The 15256-nt window shown below is 32.5% G+C and overlaps 4 protein-coding genes across 4 annotated transcripts; 3 read left to right on the forward strand and 1 right to left on the reverse strand.

The window, feature by feature from the left end:
- The first annotated feature begins 1730 nt into the window (after nucleotides 1-1730).
- On the forward strand, nucleotides 1731-4364 carry LOC148310713 (replication termination factor 2). The gene is made up of 4 exons (XM_088257938.1): nucleotides 1731-1994; nucleotides 2086-2265; nucleotides 2622-2834; nucleotides 3776-4364. The coding sequence occupies exons 1-4, from the start codon at nucleotides 1926-1928 to the stop codon at nucleotides 4247-4249; spliced, it is 936 nt and encodes a 311-aa protein (XP_088114064.1). The 5' UTR covers nucleotides 1731-1925; the 3' UTR covers nucleotides 4250-4364.
- Nucleotides 4365-5352: 988 nt separating this feature from the next.
- On the forward strand, nucleotides 5353-6960 carry LOC148310714 (uncharacterized). The gene is made up of 2 exons (XM_088257941.1): nucleotides 5353-5529; nucleotides 6584-6960. The coding sequence occupies exons 1-2, from the start codon at nucleotides 5429-5431 to the stop codon at nucleotides 6822-6824; spliced, it is 342 nt and encodes a 113-aa protein (XP_088114067.1). The 5' UTR covers nucleotides 5353-5428; the 3' UTR covers nucleotides 6825-6960.
- Nucleotides 6961-7179: 219 nt separating this feature from the next.
- LOC148310715 (uncharacterized) lies at nucleotides 7180-8348 on the reverse strand. The gene is made up of 2 exons (XM_088257939.1): nucleotides 8017-8348; nucleotides 7180-7676 (listed from the first exon to the last, which is right to left on the reverse strand). Exons 1-2 carry the CDS (start codon nucleotides 8219-8221, stop codon nucleotides 7336-7338), a joined length of 546 nt encoding a protein of 181 aa, XP_088114065.1. The 5' UTR covers nucleotides 8222-8348; the 3' UTR covers nucleotides 7180-7335.
- Nucleotides 8349-10450: 2102 nt separating this feature from the next.
- Nucleotides 10451-15256, forward strand: uri (unconventional prefoldin RPB5 interactor). The gene is made up of 4 exons (XM_088257943.1): nucleotides 10451-10656; nucleotides 12450-12699; nucleotides 13666-14191; nucleotides 14679-15256. Exons 1-4 carry the CDS (start codon nucleotides 10627-10629, stop codon nucleotides 15220-15222), a joined length of 1350 nt encoding a protein of 449 aa, XP_088114069.1. The 5' UTR covers nucleotides 10451-10626; the 3' UTR covers nucleotides 15223-15256.

Below are 15256 nucleotides of genomic sequence, written 5' to 3' on the forward strand. Positions count from 1 at the left end.
ATTCTTCTTTCTCTTCATCACACTGAACCAGGGTGTATTAACAAAAAGGTTATTTTTGTTGTATGAAAGCGTTTAACACCTGATGAATTTTTGTTGTTGTTGTTGTTGTTTTCGTGACTGTGCAGACTTTTTCTTTGCTTAAAATATATTTTAAAATTTATTGTTACTTTTTCAGAGTTTTCATACGAGAAGAGAAAACTATTTGGCACGTTGCTGCTTTATTTTACCATCTACAAGCTTATGATAGGTTAAATTCAAACAATAAAATGAGCAATGGAATTAATAAAATAAATTATTGGAAAATTGGTTTCCCTTAATCTATATTTATAAAAACTATAAGAACCACTGTAGTCGAGGCGAGTTGATATAAATAAATTGTGTTGTGTTGTTCCTGTAGGAAGGCTTAAACGAATCGTCTAATTTATGATGCACATTTAAATTTTTATTTTAAAAAATAAAAATTCGCAATAATCATTCATGTTTCTATTCCCCCCGCATGACAGGTAAATAGAAGTTCTATTCAATGTGTCTTTAATCATAAACAAAATGTTTCCTACCGAAATAGGCAGAGGAATATAATACAATAACAAATCTTTTTTTTACTTCTCAACAAATATGGAAGCCTGAGAATTTACAAGCCTTACGACCTGTCGTAGGCTGGTTAAGTGATCACTTAACACATGTGTGACATTTACCATCCTACACATGATGGACAGCCACAATACTCAATTTTCGGAACCCTTAAGGGCTTTAGATATATCGATCAAACTCGTGACACAGTTCATGTGAGTTCTCTACGGACATGTATGTTGGAATAGTGAAAGCTTTTACTAACAGATTCTTTCTTTTAATATATAAGGTCCAAATCTTTAATTATTTATTTTATTTGGCTAGTGACCGCGTTTCGTCATTACCGACATCATCTGACCGGTGATGTTGGTAACGACAAACTCTCACAAGTCAAATAAAACGAAAGTCAAAATAACTTTATACAGTAAACCCCCCTATAACGTTGATGTAAGTACCGTGTTATCGGAGGGAAGATTATAGAGGGTTGATGTTTTAAATTGTTTTTTTTAAACATTTTAACCAGCGAAAATTACTGAAATGAGTAATTTTTAAATACAAAAAAAATCAAAAACATATACCACCTAAAATATTTTCTCCGATAACGCGGGACTTATCTCAACGTTGTAGGGTGGTTTACTGTAGTTGTTATTTATGATACAAAATGCAGTTTCACTGTGAAATTTCAGTACGAAACCTTAATCAAAGAAGAATGTAATATGAAACTTCAAACGATATTATGAGGTAAATATGAAAAATCCGTTTGTATTCACCCCATTTAATGATTATTAAAAATTAAACTCTTATTCTCATCCTTATCAGAACCCAATGGTGCATAGTAAACTACATTGTGTCAATGTAGTGATATTTTGATCGTTTATTTTATTAATGCAAGGTCGTACGCTTCAGGTACCAGTCCAGAGAGACGTCATATAAAATTAGAGTGAATAATCACTGATAAATTTTTCGACCGAAAGGGATGGCTAGTTATAGTTAGTTAGCTTCTTTTTTCAACTTCAATTCAGACGGAAATCGTTCTGCAAATAAGTTTGTGGAACTGTATGCAAATTTTATGATACTTGTCTATGACCATGACGTCATATTAAAGTCTTGTGTCCATGGCCTTTCTAGTATATAATCTGTGGCCTTGTCATATAATCTTTGGTCTTGTTTTGTCAATCTCGGTTTGCAAGGTTTGTGTTTTGATTCGTTTCAGTATACATTTCAGTATATAATATAGTATACAATTGATTAGTTCATTCATTTGGTTGTATCTCATTTCTCTTTTTCTTTTTAAATATTTGATTAATACTATTCTTACGATAGTGAAGTGTATCTAATATAAATTCAATTATACTATGGGTTGTGATGGCGGAACAATTCCTAAAAGAGACGAGCTTGTCAAAGTGAAGAAGAAGCCTGAACAGGTAAAACTAGATTATTTAGTACCTACCTTTTACTTACATATAGTTATGAAAGGTGAAGTTTTCAGTTAATCAACAAAATTACATTTTCTAGAAAGATAAAGATGCGGAACGATCATTCAAATGGAGGCACTGTGCACTCTCCCAACAAAAACTGCAGTCTCCTATAGTAGCCTGTGGTTTAGGAAGACTTTATACTAAGAGTGCTGTTTTGGAGTCTCTCTTGGACAAAAGCAACATGCCTGAAAGCATAAAGCACATCAGAAATATGAAGGTAACATCTGTGATTATTAGCTTCCCTAATTTGTATAAAAAAAATAATCTTTTTTAATCACCAAGTTTTGAATTTTTTTATTACTTGTACTTATTTTTCCTATTATCATTATTTCTATTTTTATTATATATCATTTATTATTATTTTCTATGTAATATTTTTATATGTTTAAACATATTATTTGTATTAAGCACTACATATGTTAAAAACACATTCTTTTTAATTCTTTGTAAAATATTATATTTGGGTTTAGCTTCAGATCCAATGTTACAATACTAATTCGGGATGTCATTTATCACAATATATCTCGCCACAGTTTTACTTATTTCGATGTATGTATGTTTTTTTCTATTCAGGATATTAAAGACCTCAATTTGACAAAGAACCCGGCTTACAATGACAATGCTGAGAAAACAGAGGGAGCTATCGATGAGCGTGGATCTCCATACATCTGCCCCATTATTGGTTTAGAAATGTCTGGTAGTTTCCGATTTGTCTTTCTCTGGTCATGCGGATGTGTTATATCGGAAAGAGCACTTAAGGAAATCAAGATGAAATTGTGTCATGTGGTAATTACAATTCAAATAGTTTTTTTTTTATAAAAAATGACCTGGACATTTTGCTCACTCCTTTCAAGAACGTCATAAATCGAAAATCGTCAATTTTCAGTTGTGCATGTTTTCGGTATGCCCCGAAAATGTAGTATATCCCAGCAAAAGCGGGATATTTTTAATTAATATTTACCCGCTACAGGGCAGAAAGTGTTTTTTTTGCATTTTGAAGAAAAGGTATTGTTTAAATATTTTTAAAAATAAACTAGTTATTTTTCAAATGGAGAAAAAACCTTCAGGTTTAACCTAAAAAGATCTGTTGCACGGTAAAAAGTTCAATAAGTGGCTTGATATTTATTTTTAATAAATCGTATTATATTCTTAAACTTAAAAAACGTTCTCCTGAAAAATCAAGTTTTTTGATTTATGACGTTCTTGAAAGGAGTGAGCGATTTGTCACCAAGATATTGATGCGAATTTTTTTTACTACTTTAAGTTTTTTTATTCAACTTTTCGTGGTCTTAAAAGGAAGATGTGATTTGTTTGAAATTAAGAAACAGTTGATATACAATTCCTACTTAACCAGTTAACTAATAATATAGAAGGCACTGAAACATTTTTACCAAGATGTCGGATCATTATTATTTTTTAAATATCAAGGAATATAAATCAGTTTAATGGAATATATTTATATTCAAACATGAGCTGCAAATATGTACATTGACGATCAAGTGCATTCAAATAAACATAAAGTGTTATTTTTAATTTAAGTTTTACTTAGTAAATACCACTATTTCAAAAAAATACTAAGTAAAACTTCAGTTAAAAATTGATAGATTTTACCACAAAGTGACTGCCGAATCATTTAATGAAATATGATTTATGATTATATTATTGTATACATTCAACTTGTTATTATATTACCGCTCTCTCAAATTCCAATTTTTGTTATGTTTTAGTGTCAAAAGCCGTTTACAGAAAAGGACATTGTTGTTATTAACGGAACTGAAAGCGATATTGAAGAGATGAAAATAAATCTGGAAACAAGACTAGCTAAATTAAAATCGGATAAAAAGGGTAAAAGCGTAAAAAAATCTTGCGTATGCCCAGAGGAAGCACCTTCAACAAGCTCTTCCAAGAGTGAAACGCAAATATCTACAGACGGAACGTCATCTTCTAAAACTGAAGAAATTCCTTTGGAACTACCAAAATCCAAGAAAGATATAAGTGCCGCCGTTGTTATAAAGGCTCATAAGCGACATGCCCCTGAAACTTCCATGCAAGATCCTCTCTATAAGAAGACTAAAGACGATTACAGCGTCGCTAAGGACCCTAAAGCTACAGATGTCTACAAGTCCCTGTTTACTTCTCACCAATCGGATAAAGACCAGAAAAGAGCTCATTGGATAACTTACAATCCTTTTTATAATTAATAATACTTAATGATTATTGTATTTACTTTCCCTACACTTACTTTGATTGTAATATTAAAACTAAAAAAATCTGTATAACACGTATAATAGAAAATATAAATATTTCATAAGAAAATTATGCTTTTATTTTAGGGACCTTAGGGTGAAATAATATACATGTTTTTTTTTTTTAAATACTGGTTTACCACATTATATACAGTTATCGCAAGTGTAGTTGCTGAGAGAAAAATGAAGTGGATGGGCCATATACTAGACTTGAGAATGGCAGGTGGAGAAGGCGAAATTTCATGGCGACTGAGAACTGGATGCAGAAATTAGTATTAGAAGTAAAGTAAAAAAAAAAATTCATTCAAACCCTTACCCGCACCCCAGTGGTGCATAGGGCACTGCATCATATAAACGCAGTGTTATCTTGATCGTTAACACATGAAGGAAAGGTGATCAGCCCTCGGCTTCCGGTACCAGTCCGAGGTAATGTTGAATAAATGTAGTGAAAAAATCACTTATATTTATTTGACCCCCCCTGGGAATCAAACCCGGGACCTCCAGTACGGTAGCCGGGCGTGCTGACCATTACACTACGGAGGCGGACAAAAAGTAAAAAAAATATTAGAAAACAATAAAACCTTGGCAATAGGCAAATGGTATTGCCATAAAGAAGTGGTGAGCTATGAAGGAGACTTTGACCCAGCAGTGGATGTATGCGCCCTGAGAAAACAACTATTCCATGAAAAATAATATTTAGCACTTTTATATGTTTGCTTCTGTGGCATAGCGGTTTGCATGTTTGAAAATCACTTATATATTTCAAGATTTAATTCTCGATGACAACATTGAAATATTCATGCACTGTTGTAATTTATATGTAACTCTTGAAAATTATCTCTAATGTGACACTAAGTATTCGTCTCCAAACTAGCTTATATTTTGCAAAGCTAATTTGAAATTTAAGTGAGAAATAATTATTTAACTTTACTTTATTACAAAAAAAAGATGCTTTGACACTTTTGAAACCCTGATAATAGCTGTAATAATTGTATGCTCATTAATACGTTGCATATGCTTAAATACCCTGACCCACTTATTTGAAATAGTCACCTTGGCAACATCGCTATTGACAGGAACACTTAACATTGAGAAAATCTTTGCACAATAATTTGTTACTACCAGGTTTTAAGCATGTCTGCAGCACAGAATCGATATAAACCATCAATACATAGAGAATTATCACGTTCGGATGTTAGCATTTATCCCAGTTACACACATTTGAGTTTGGCATAGTAAGTATAACTAAATTGAAACTTACAAGTTGTATTTCTTTACAGTAAAACACATTGAAGAATACATATTTATGACCTCACACGTGAAGTCAGGTTTGTGGTCCTATGTTTAGTATATAGTTACAGTTTAATTTCGAGCCTACCTTGCTACAAGTGGATTCCTTTTTTGAGTAGGAATATTATTTTCTTTTTAAAAATATATTTTCTGCAAGGTAGGCTCGATCAAAATTTCTATACATTAAAAGTCATACATAATCTCACATAGCAGTGAAGTAAAGTCATTTATGCAAAATATTGGTAGGAAAGTAAAGGGATGGACCACTGCATGTGTATCTTTAAATCTTTGAGGGCAGTATAATGTCCACTATTTTCCCTTTAATATTTTTTCTTCATATATTATGTTCATCAATATTTCATACAGAAATTCTTTTTCTGTCCAGTTGAGAGGGTGCAAATAAAGTTTTGCTACTTTTTGAAGAGTTTGCAATTTATACTGGTAAGCTCATTCTAAAAAAACATGTAATGTTCAATTCCAAGTGGGTTTAGTAACACGTGATATACTATCACTTTCATAATATTTCACATTAATTAAATATTACCTTCCACTGGTACTTGAAGCGGATAGTGCCTCCTTAGTGTCAGGTAATTTACAATCAAAATAACATTCCCCCCAATCCAACACACACCATTAGATGCAGGGGAGAGGAAGAACATGAAGAAATATCCTGATATACATGTTGTACTTTAATCCATTTCTTCTTTTAACCCTACTAATGGTGCATAGGGTACCACATCAAATTTATGCTTTGAATTAACTTAACCAGTGCTGCGCTTCAGGCACTAGCCAGAGTAATATTAAATTAATATTTGAGAGAATAAATCATTTTATATTTATTTTAACCCTTCTGGGAACCAAACCTGGGACCTCCGGCACAGTAACCAAACTCTTTATCCACCACACTATGTATGTAGAAGAAAAAAATATTGATAATCTATATCCATTTAAAAAAAGGATAATTTTGATTAAAAATTGGATTTTTTTTCCATATTTAAGCGATGTTGTTTGCCGTCGCCGATACCAACAATCTTTTGAGAGTCAACGTAGGCAATTTATGAAAGAATTAATGTTTGCCGAACAAATGCAAAATAAAGCACTAGATGGAGTGCGAGTGCACAGAGAATTTTCCCAAGGAATACTATCCCATAACATCCCTACCTATAGAAACATGGAGTCACTGACTAAAAGTCCCTTTACATTGAAACAAAAAATGCGTCTCGAGGAAATACTTCAGTAATTTTTTATGCACTTTTAATTCAATTTGAAACCAATTCTCTAGTTGTTTTTTTTTTTATATAAATTGAAATAATGCTTATTTTATAGAACTCATACTCATTTCAAAAGTTAATAAATAATTTTTTTTAAATAATGTTTTGACCATAAACTTATCAACATAACAGAAATGTATTTATTTTCATGATACAGAATAAAAGATGTATATATTTTGTTAATAAATTTAACTAATCAAAATATGCATGTTTTTGTTCTTGGTGAGTTGGATATGTTCGATTGTCAAAAAACACTAACAACCTCCACTTCCTCCTTTTATAATTAATTAGTTTTTCTTGTACAATAAATAATGAAACACAGAATTTTCATATTTATTATATTACATTTAATAAATTTATATACGTCACATATAGAATATCAAACAAACAATATTTTACATGAATCAACCAACTAAAATTAACTTAGCTTACAACTACAACATATACATATGTAAACATTATTTCCATAATAAGAAGATCTTAAGATTTCCCTGTTTCTTTTTTCTTCTTTTTCTGACTTTTCTCAACATTATTCTGGAAATATGTGGCTTCCTTCTTAGCTTGGGCTATTTCAGCACGCAACCTCTGTTTATAAACTGCTCGTTCATACGCTAATCGCTCGCTGAGGTGCACCCACTTGAATCTTGGTAAATATTTGATATTCCATACCATATCATAATACCTAGATTTTTTTCTGGTTCCTATCCTTTGGTTATTTAATAGAGTGGATACTTTTTTGGCGATTCTTTTGCTTTCAAATTCAACCCAGCCCTCAGTAAAATTTATTCTGGATTTCCTCTTTTTCTGTACATCTGGATCTTCTAAAATACAAAACAAAATATATAGTACCTGAAATTGAATATATAGCATATCTGGAATTACAGTGAAAAGATAATGCGTTAACTACGTAGACAACTTTACTACGGAACTTTTATTTCGAACGACTTTGGCATCTCGGAACCGGTCATCGTTTAGGATTATCAGGGAAAGCGAAAAGAACATTAATGAATATTTGTTTTTTTTTTTAATATAGATAAGAAGTAACGTTAAACTTATCTAGAATAAGTAGTTAAAGCATATGTTCTATATTGAATCCCAGCCCAGACACATTTGGTGCTCAGTTTCAAACATTTGATGGACCCCTTAAAAAAATTGACTTACTCTTTGGCAATTGTAAGTATACTCTTCCGATTTCTCCATACTGACCAAATATTTCTCTTATTTTAGCAACTGTCATTAACGGGGGAATTGTAGATAAATATATAATTCCACGTTTTTTTAGTTTCAATACTTTTTCACCATTCTGACATTTTACGTTATTATTGACTGACGTTTCTTCTAACACATCCGAAACGGACATTTTCATAGTGGCAAATTACTCCAGTGTTATCAACAAGTTTAATATCACATGCCAATTTTTGGTAAATTTACTAAAAAAAAAAAAGGAAAACTGACAGCCCATGCCCACCAGTAGTTCGAGATTCTAAAAGTGATTGCCATATTGTGAATTTACGATCAATAAAAAGTATCTACCTCGAGTAGTAATGCAGTATTAAAAAATATGACTCGACAGGAACCTATGATAACGGGGTAAGTTATTTATAGTTCTGTTAAATCAAACTAACTAACTATCACACCGCTTCTCCGCAGGAGTAAGCAGAGAAAATAGTAAGTCATACCACCCTCTGTCTTTGTAAACATTATTCGCCTCTACCACATTCATGCATCTCCTCATACATACCCAACGATTATTTCGACTTCTAACCCGGCCGCTTTCAAGTATTTGACATACCTGATTGTACCAAGTTTTCCTCGATCTTTCTTTGTTTCTTTTTCCAACTACATTCGCTTTATAAAGTTGTTTAACCGTTCTTTCTTCACTCATACATTCAACATGTTAAATCATGATTAATCAAAATAAAAATAAAATTCTAATAAACTTATTAGAATTCCGAGAAAAATGCGGTGAATGTATTTTGTATTAAAAAATAAAGTAATCTTTAATTGATCTAAAATTTATGAAAATCAAATTTCGTAAACATGAGGCATTTTGTAAGTCTTCTTGGTATGTATGATGAAAAAACATTTCAATTTATAGTATTCGGCTTTAATTTATTGTTATTTGACTTTACTCCATTATTTCTAAAATATATGTTTGTGTATTACTGCACCAATTTTATCTTTTGTCTAAGTTATTTAATACACATACTCCGCCCATCAAGGGATGACTTGAACGAAAATTGTAATCAATCCAATGAATAATTCGTTTTTAATTTTAAAAAGTTTTTATTTTGATACATTGAAAAATATGCTGTTTAAAAACAAAAATGCTTTCCCAGTATGTTTCAATAGATTACCCCGGATATATGCATCGTATGTTTGTATTTTTTGCATATATTAAAATGCTGTGATTGGTGTCAACTTGAAATAGTTAAAAGTGAAAAAGTTTGGCTGGTATTTGAGAAAAATGCATCAATAATTTTTTTTTTTTTTTAGATGGGAATTGCATTTATTATTTACCTTGCTTATTATGTACAAGGTTTATAGATCATTTAGTGGATTTTTGTTTCTTCTAGCTAATTAAATATGTTTTTATTTGAATCTGTGTTGGGAACAGGAGGGATCATCTAGTGTGGGTCAAATAGGAACTTCTCTGCATTTGCTCATTGCTGGGAGGAAACCACGTAAAACTCCTCAGGAGAAGGCGGACTGTTGACTGTCATCAGCAGACCTTCCGTTCCACTAGAAGAGGGTTCGGCATTTTGTGTCCTACTTTGGTTTATGTTACCAATGTCCTTCACTATTTTTATCATGTATGATACTACCTCTCGTGACAATTCCTTATGAACTATCACGGATTCGATGTTGGATAGATCCTCACCCAGGCTCCTGCAACGCGCCTCCAGCTGTTGTCTTTCAAAGCTGAAAAGGGGGCAAAGCATCAACAGGTGAGGGACATCTTGAGGTGTCTCATCATCACACGTACAGCTGTCGATCTCGGAGATCTTGAAACGATGTAGGTAGCTCATGAACCCACCGTGACCCGTAAGGATTTGAGTGAGCTCAAAGCCAGGTTTCTGCAGTCTCCTGAAATCAAAGGCATGGAAAATGGTTGGTAAGAACATTTTGGTTACCTAAATGCATCAATAATGCAATGCAACTCAAGGTATCGTGATCCGTGAGTTGGGTCATTCTGAGAATTTTCATTTAAAAAAGTAAATCTTTTCATTGGTCAAGCATCAAATAGAATATATTTTTAATAAAACGTGAAGCATGAATATTAATCTATGAGCTTTTGAAGATCAATCTGAGTGTGAATCTTCTCTTAAATGCGAGTTTTTTAGAGACGTTTTCATTTTTTTTAAAACTACGTGTAAAGCAAGGAAACGTTTGATTTTTATAATTGAGTACTTACCCACTTTAGGATTTTCTCTACGGGATTATTGCATTCGGAATTCCAAAACAGGAAATCGCCCTCGGAAAACTTACGTGCGCCAGCTGCCTTAAAGGTGATTTGCTGTCATTTTGCTTTCATCTATGGACGCACACCAAATACACTTGACCAGACTTGACCATAGTTAGTATATAAATAGTTAGTCTGTGATAGTTAGTCTGTGTCTGTGTCTGTGGACTTGACGTTTCGGTGATTTAAATTTCGCGGCCGCCGCTGGGGTGTTTGATTCGTATCTTAATTTCCACGAAAAATGTGGTATTTTCGCGGTGGAAATTAAAAATTCATTATAAATAATAATATCAGGCAATACATCTAAGATGAACATTTTTAATGATTCATTCAACAAGGTAAAGTACAATTTTGTAGGTTATAGTACACCAATAAATTACGTTTATAGATTTGTGCCTCAGCGTTTGCTTATTTTAAGCAAGCTTTAGCAATATTTAGTAACAGTGTATATTATTTATTGAAATGAATCGTTTAAATTTTGTAGTAAGTGTTCTTTTACCTGCAATTTAAAATACTAAGTTTTAATGTGTGTTCTGGATAGTGTAGCTCTCCTGACTATCAATTTTTATTATCGCCTTCAAATCTTGTCCTTTAGTTATACCATTAACTTTCAACCATACTGCCTATTTTATATTTTGCTTGGAAGTTTTTTCAAAGAAACGTCTTTTTATTTATCTGAAACACAGAATTACCCATTACAGCAGGACCTCATTAATCCGAACCCCCGCTAATCCAAACACCTCTGAAATCCAAATGCCCACTCATCCCTCCCGCGATTCTTAAAAACGGAAATCCGTGCTACCACCAACATTGCGCCAGTTCCTTACGTACCAAGAAATATTTGACGCTGAAGCAATAGCAAGTATGTCCTATTCAAGCGCAGTGTCTGCCTTAAATACATGCGTAGAATGGGCTGACTAGGATATTCCTGTGTCAGAGAAGATGATTTTACGTAAATGGCAAGACAAAGCTTTTTACTTGTCATTAAATAAATCTTGACCAACTAAAATATTTTATTTCTTGAATAAATACATTTAAAATTTCTCAATATTTACATATTTGTTTTATTTAATAAAAATACCCTACAGATTCTCTGTACTGTAATCCGAACGCTCCACCAGTCCGAACAGAGGGTAAATTTTCGGCATTAAGGTGGAGACTGACCGGGGCATTTCGTCGTAACGTATACGCTCGCATTGTAACGTATACGTTACAATGCGAGCATTCAAGCAGTCAGTACCCCGAGCCAAGCGCTCTATCCATAGTTTCGGATACTCGCCGTGAGCGATGTTACGATGAAATGCTCCGGTCAGTCTCCACCTTTAGGATAAAGGGGTCCTGCTGTATTTGGTATAGTTTTATTGAAATTGTTATTACTTTATCTAGAATTTAAGCCGCTGGATTAAGAGCTCAAGAAGCATTTTTGCACAGTGAGGTTAGTCCACTGATGAGCAGGACAAATATAATTTTATCAATTAAATTTTTTGTATTTATGTAAATTTGTGGCATAGTTGAGAATAAATACAACACAATAAAAAATGTTTTTTTAAGTGATGCAAGCAGGCATTACCCAAGTCCAAGGTTTTGACATCACAAATTCCCGTCTCATGAAACAATATCGATAGCAACTTATCTTTGTCCCATCCAATAACGGTAGACCCACTGAAATTATCTGGCAAGCATTTGATAAAAAGTTTATACACCGTGATTCAGAATTAAACCATTAAAGCTGTTTAATGTTTTATTTATTATACATTCTGAATTTGCATACAAACACATTATACCGTATTATGTAAAACGAGTTTATATCAATCACTTTATTAACCTCTCCGTGCTTACAGCCCCAACCGTGGGGCCATAAAATACCAGGTCAGATAACGTATGGCCCCCGTTTGGGACGTAGTGAGTATTTCAAATTAACACTATTCATAAATTATGTGCGTGGTGTATGTTTAAAATATTGGTAATCAAATTTTTTAAAATGTTTTGAAACTAAAATATTAATAATCTTTTTTTTTTAAATCTGCAGGCTACAAACCTTTTTATAAATATCTTACTACTCAAGAGATGAAGATTATATTTAGGAATTATACAGTGTAGCATTGTATTATAATTATAATATAACTTTCAGGTATTGAAGGATAATGAAGATTACGAGTTGTTTTGTGAGAAGTACAAAAATGCTCATGACAATTTGATTTCTGACCTGAAATCTTTTAGTGAAAACTTAGAACCTCAAATTTTGGTTCCTGTATGCAGCAGAGTTCTCATGAGAGGGAAATTAATTCACACTAATGAAGTTATGGTATCTCTGGGATGTGGATACTTTACCAAGTGCACATCCAGTGAAGCACAACTCATCTGTCTCCGGCGGATTCAAAGTAACATTCTTATTAGTCATTATTACACCCAATCTGGTTAATTTTTTGCATTTGTTTTTGTTACGAAAATATAGTCAAATACTTACGGAAATATTTTTGGGTTCAATTATTTATTTTAGGAACGTTATTTCAAATACATGTGTTTAAAAAAATCTGTAAGAAATTCTAAAACTAGCGATATAATTTTAGTTTTAATAATGTAACGCATACGGATAACTTTCATTTAATCAATTTCATAAATTATAAAAACAAATGTATTCAGAGTTGCAACTGGTCAAATTTAAAAAAAAATTAACTGCTAATTAAAAATGTGTAATTTAGCAACTAGATGCTAAATTATCCTGTTTATTGGTAAAAAATTCTCTTATCCTTTTTAAAAATGAAAATTCTTTAGTAGGACAGTGCTTTTTATCAAAGTTACTAAACATATTTGTGGCTAGTACACTACATCAGTCACTATGGAGATAAACGTTGCCAAATTTAATATCATCCGACTTCGGATGGAGTACTCGGAATGAGCGGCGAGCAGCTCAGCTCGCTGTACTGACTATACGAATGCTCGCATCTTAACATGTTACGTTACGACGAAATGACTCTGGTCAGCCCCCACCTTTAAACGCCAGACTGACCAAATGCCACTGTAATTAATAATCAACATGCTCTCTGTCTATCTGATCCAGTGCCCTATGCACCATTGGTTGCAGATAAGGGTCAGAAGAAGTGTTTTTTTGGATTTATTCCTGTATGAAGATGAGTGAGTGATGAGAAAAGTGAGATATTTTGCATTTGCTTTCCCTAACCTCTAAGGAATGCAAATGCAAAAAATTAACACATCCACAGGATCTTTAAGGCAAGAGGTATTACGGGTTCACAACCACTGCCATTTTCAGTCTTAGTGTCAACTCAGACTAAGCAATATCAACCACTATTCAGATAAATTATAATGACATGTTTATGTTCTTGCAGAAGCAGATAAAATTCTCAAAGATTTGGAAAAGGAAAGAAATTTTGTAGAAAATAAGATACAATTCTCCCAAGAAAATGTATTTTCTACAGATTATAAAGAAATTATAGAACCATACGATGAAACTACTGAGGATAATTGGAAGAAGGAACACGCGATTAGAATGAAAGAACATCGCAAAAAGGAAAAGAATAAAAGGGGAGATATCAAATTTGACGACTTCATCAATAAACTGGAATTATTAGAGTTACAAGAAGAAATCGATGAATTGCATAGTCAAGAAACATCAAATAATGCATCAGATACTTGTATCGTTCAAAATAAAGATTGCCAGATAGTGAAAACTAAATCTAAAGAAACTAAAAATATTAATAACGAAGATGATTCCCAAACTAGGGAATTTGCGTTAAGGAAAAAATTAGCAGACTTGAGACAGAGAAAAAAAACTAAATGCAATACTGAAGACGATATATTTCGACGACTTAATGAACTTGAAGAAGAAGAAGAAATAGAGGATGAACTGGATAGGCGAGTTTGCTATTTTTTAATTCTTTACAAAACATTCAAATCATTGCCATCAAATACATGAATTTAACAGTACATATTCTCTTAATTATTTTTTTAATAATAATAATAAAACTCTTATCCGCACCCCAATGGTGCACAGGGCACTGCGTCATATAAACGCAGTGTTATCTTGATCGTTTACACATGAAGGAAAGGTGATCAGCCCTCCGCTTCAGGTACCAGTCCAGGGTAATATTAAATTAAAATGACAGTGAAAAAATCACTTATATTTATTTTACCCCCCTTGGGAATCGAACCCGGGACCTCCAGAACGGTAGCCGAGCGTGCTGACCATTACACTACGGAGGCGGACAAAAATAATTTTTTTAATCTGATATTTACATTTTTTTTTTCATGTAAATAAATAAATAAAATATTAACTTAAAAAAATAAATCTGTTTGTATAACAGATTAACATCTTTAATAATGCAAATCAATATATTTTTAGATTGTACGACAATATGTATGGCGGACTTGAAGAAAAGGAAATAGAATCTGAGAAATGTTCAGAAAGTGAAACTGAAGATGAGAGTGATGAAGAAGATGTAGAACCTAAAACCAGAAATGATGTACAGCCAAGAAGAGTTAATTTTGGTAAAGAAGATAGCTGTGTTCCTGCAACTGTCAGTATTCATTTTACTCACAGCGATAATAACATTATTACTGAAGAAAACAATGGAGAAATTACCAGTCCAGCCGATATATATAAACAATTTCCACAAAATTTCAAAAAAGAAATAAAACCTATAATAAAGAATTGTCATAGAGTTAAGGAAGAAATTCATAGTGTCCTGTCAGATGAAGATTTGGAAAATATTGAGCCTGAAGAAGCATCCAAGAATGTTAACGCGACACAACAGATCATCCTTGGTAATGTTACAGAACGTTCCAAAGATGTTACTGAAGTTAATCTCGAGAAGAATATTGCAAATGGGAAACGGCCAGTGAGTAAATTTAAATCCATGCGAACAGCCAATAAACAGCTCAAATAATATAGATACGAATAAAAATAAAAATGAAACAAAA

The sequence above is a fragment of the Brachycentrus maculatus genome, unplaced genomic scaffold (assembly GCF_059751285.1).
Source record: "Brachycentrus maculatus isolate JH-2025_06_01 unplaced genomic scaffold, ASM5975128v1 h1tg000089l, whole genome shotgun sequence".
Taxonomy (NCBI): domain Eukaryota; kingdom Metazoa; phylum Arthropoda; class Insecta; order Trichoptera; family Brachycentridae; genus Brachycentrus; species Brachycentrus maculatus.

What these genes read in the sequence shown, in the direction of transcription:
- uri (XM_088257943.1), top strand. Translation starts at nt 10,627, where the DNA reads ATGAACATTTTTAATGATTCATTCAACAAG. An exon ending in CTGTCTCCGGCGGATTCAAA is followed by an intron (nt 12,700 to 13,665) that starts GTAACATTCTTA and finishes ATGTTCTTGCAG; the next exon opens with AAGCAGATAAAATTCTCAAA. An exon ending in ATAGAGGATGAACTGGATAG is followed by an intron (nt 14,192 to 14,678) that starts GCGAGTTTGCTA and finishes ATATATTTTTAG; the next exon opens with ATTGTACGACAATATGTATG.
- LOC148310715 (XM_088257939.1), bottom strand. Translation starts at nt 8,221, where the DNA reads ATGAAAATGTCCGTTTCGGATGTGTTAGAAGAAACGTCAGTCAATAAT. An exon ending in ATACTTACAATTGCCAAAGA is followed by an intron (nt 7,677 to 8,016) that starts GTAAGTCAATTT and finishes TTTGTATTTTAG; the next exon opens with AAGATCCAGATGTACAGAAA.
- LOC148310713 (XM_088257938.1), top strand. Translation starts at nt 1,926, where the DNA reads ATGGGTTGTGATGGCGGAACAATTCCTAAAAGAGACGAGCTTGTCAAA. An exon ending in TGAAGAAGAAGCCTGAACAG is followed by an intron (nt 1,995 to 2,085) that starts GTAAAACTAGAT and finishes TACATTTTCTAG; the next exon opens with AAAGATAAAGATGCGGAACG. An exon ending in AGCACATCAGAAATATGAAG is followed by an intron (nt 2,266 to 2,621) that starts GTAACATCTGTG and finishes TTTTCTATTCAG; the next exon opens with GATATTAAAGACCTCAATTT.
- LOC148310714 (XM_088257941.1), top strand. Translation starts at nt 5,429, where the DNA reads ATGTCTGCAGCACAGAATCGATATAAACCATCAATACATAGAGAATTA. An exon ending in ACACATTTGAGTTTGGCATA is followed by an intron (nt 5,530 to 6,583) that starts GTAAGTATAACT and finishes TCCATATTTAAG; the next exon opens with CGATGTTGTTTGCCGTCGCC.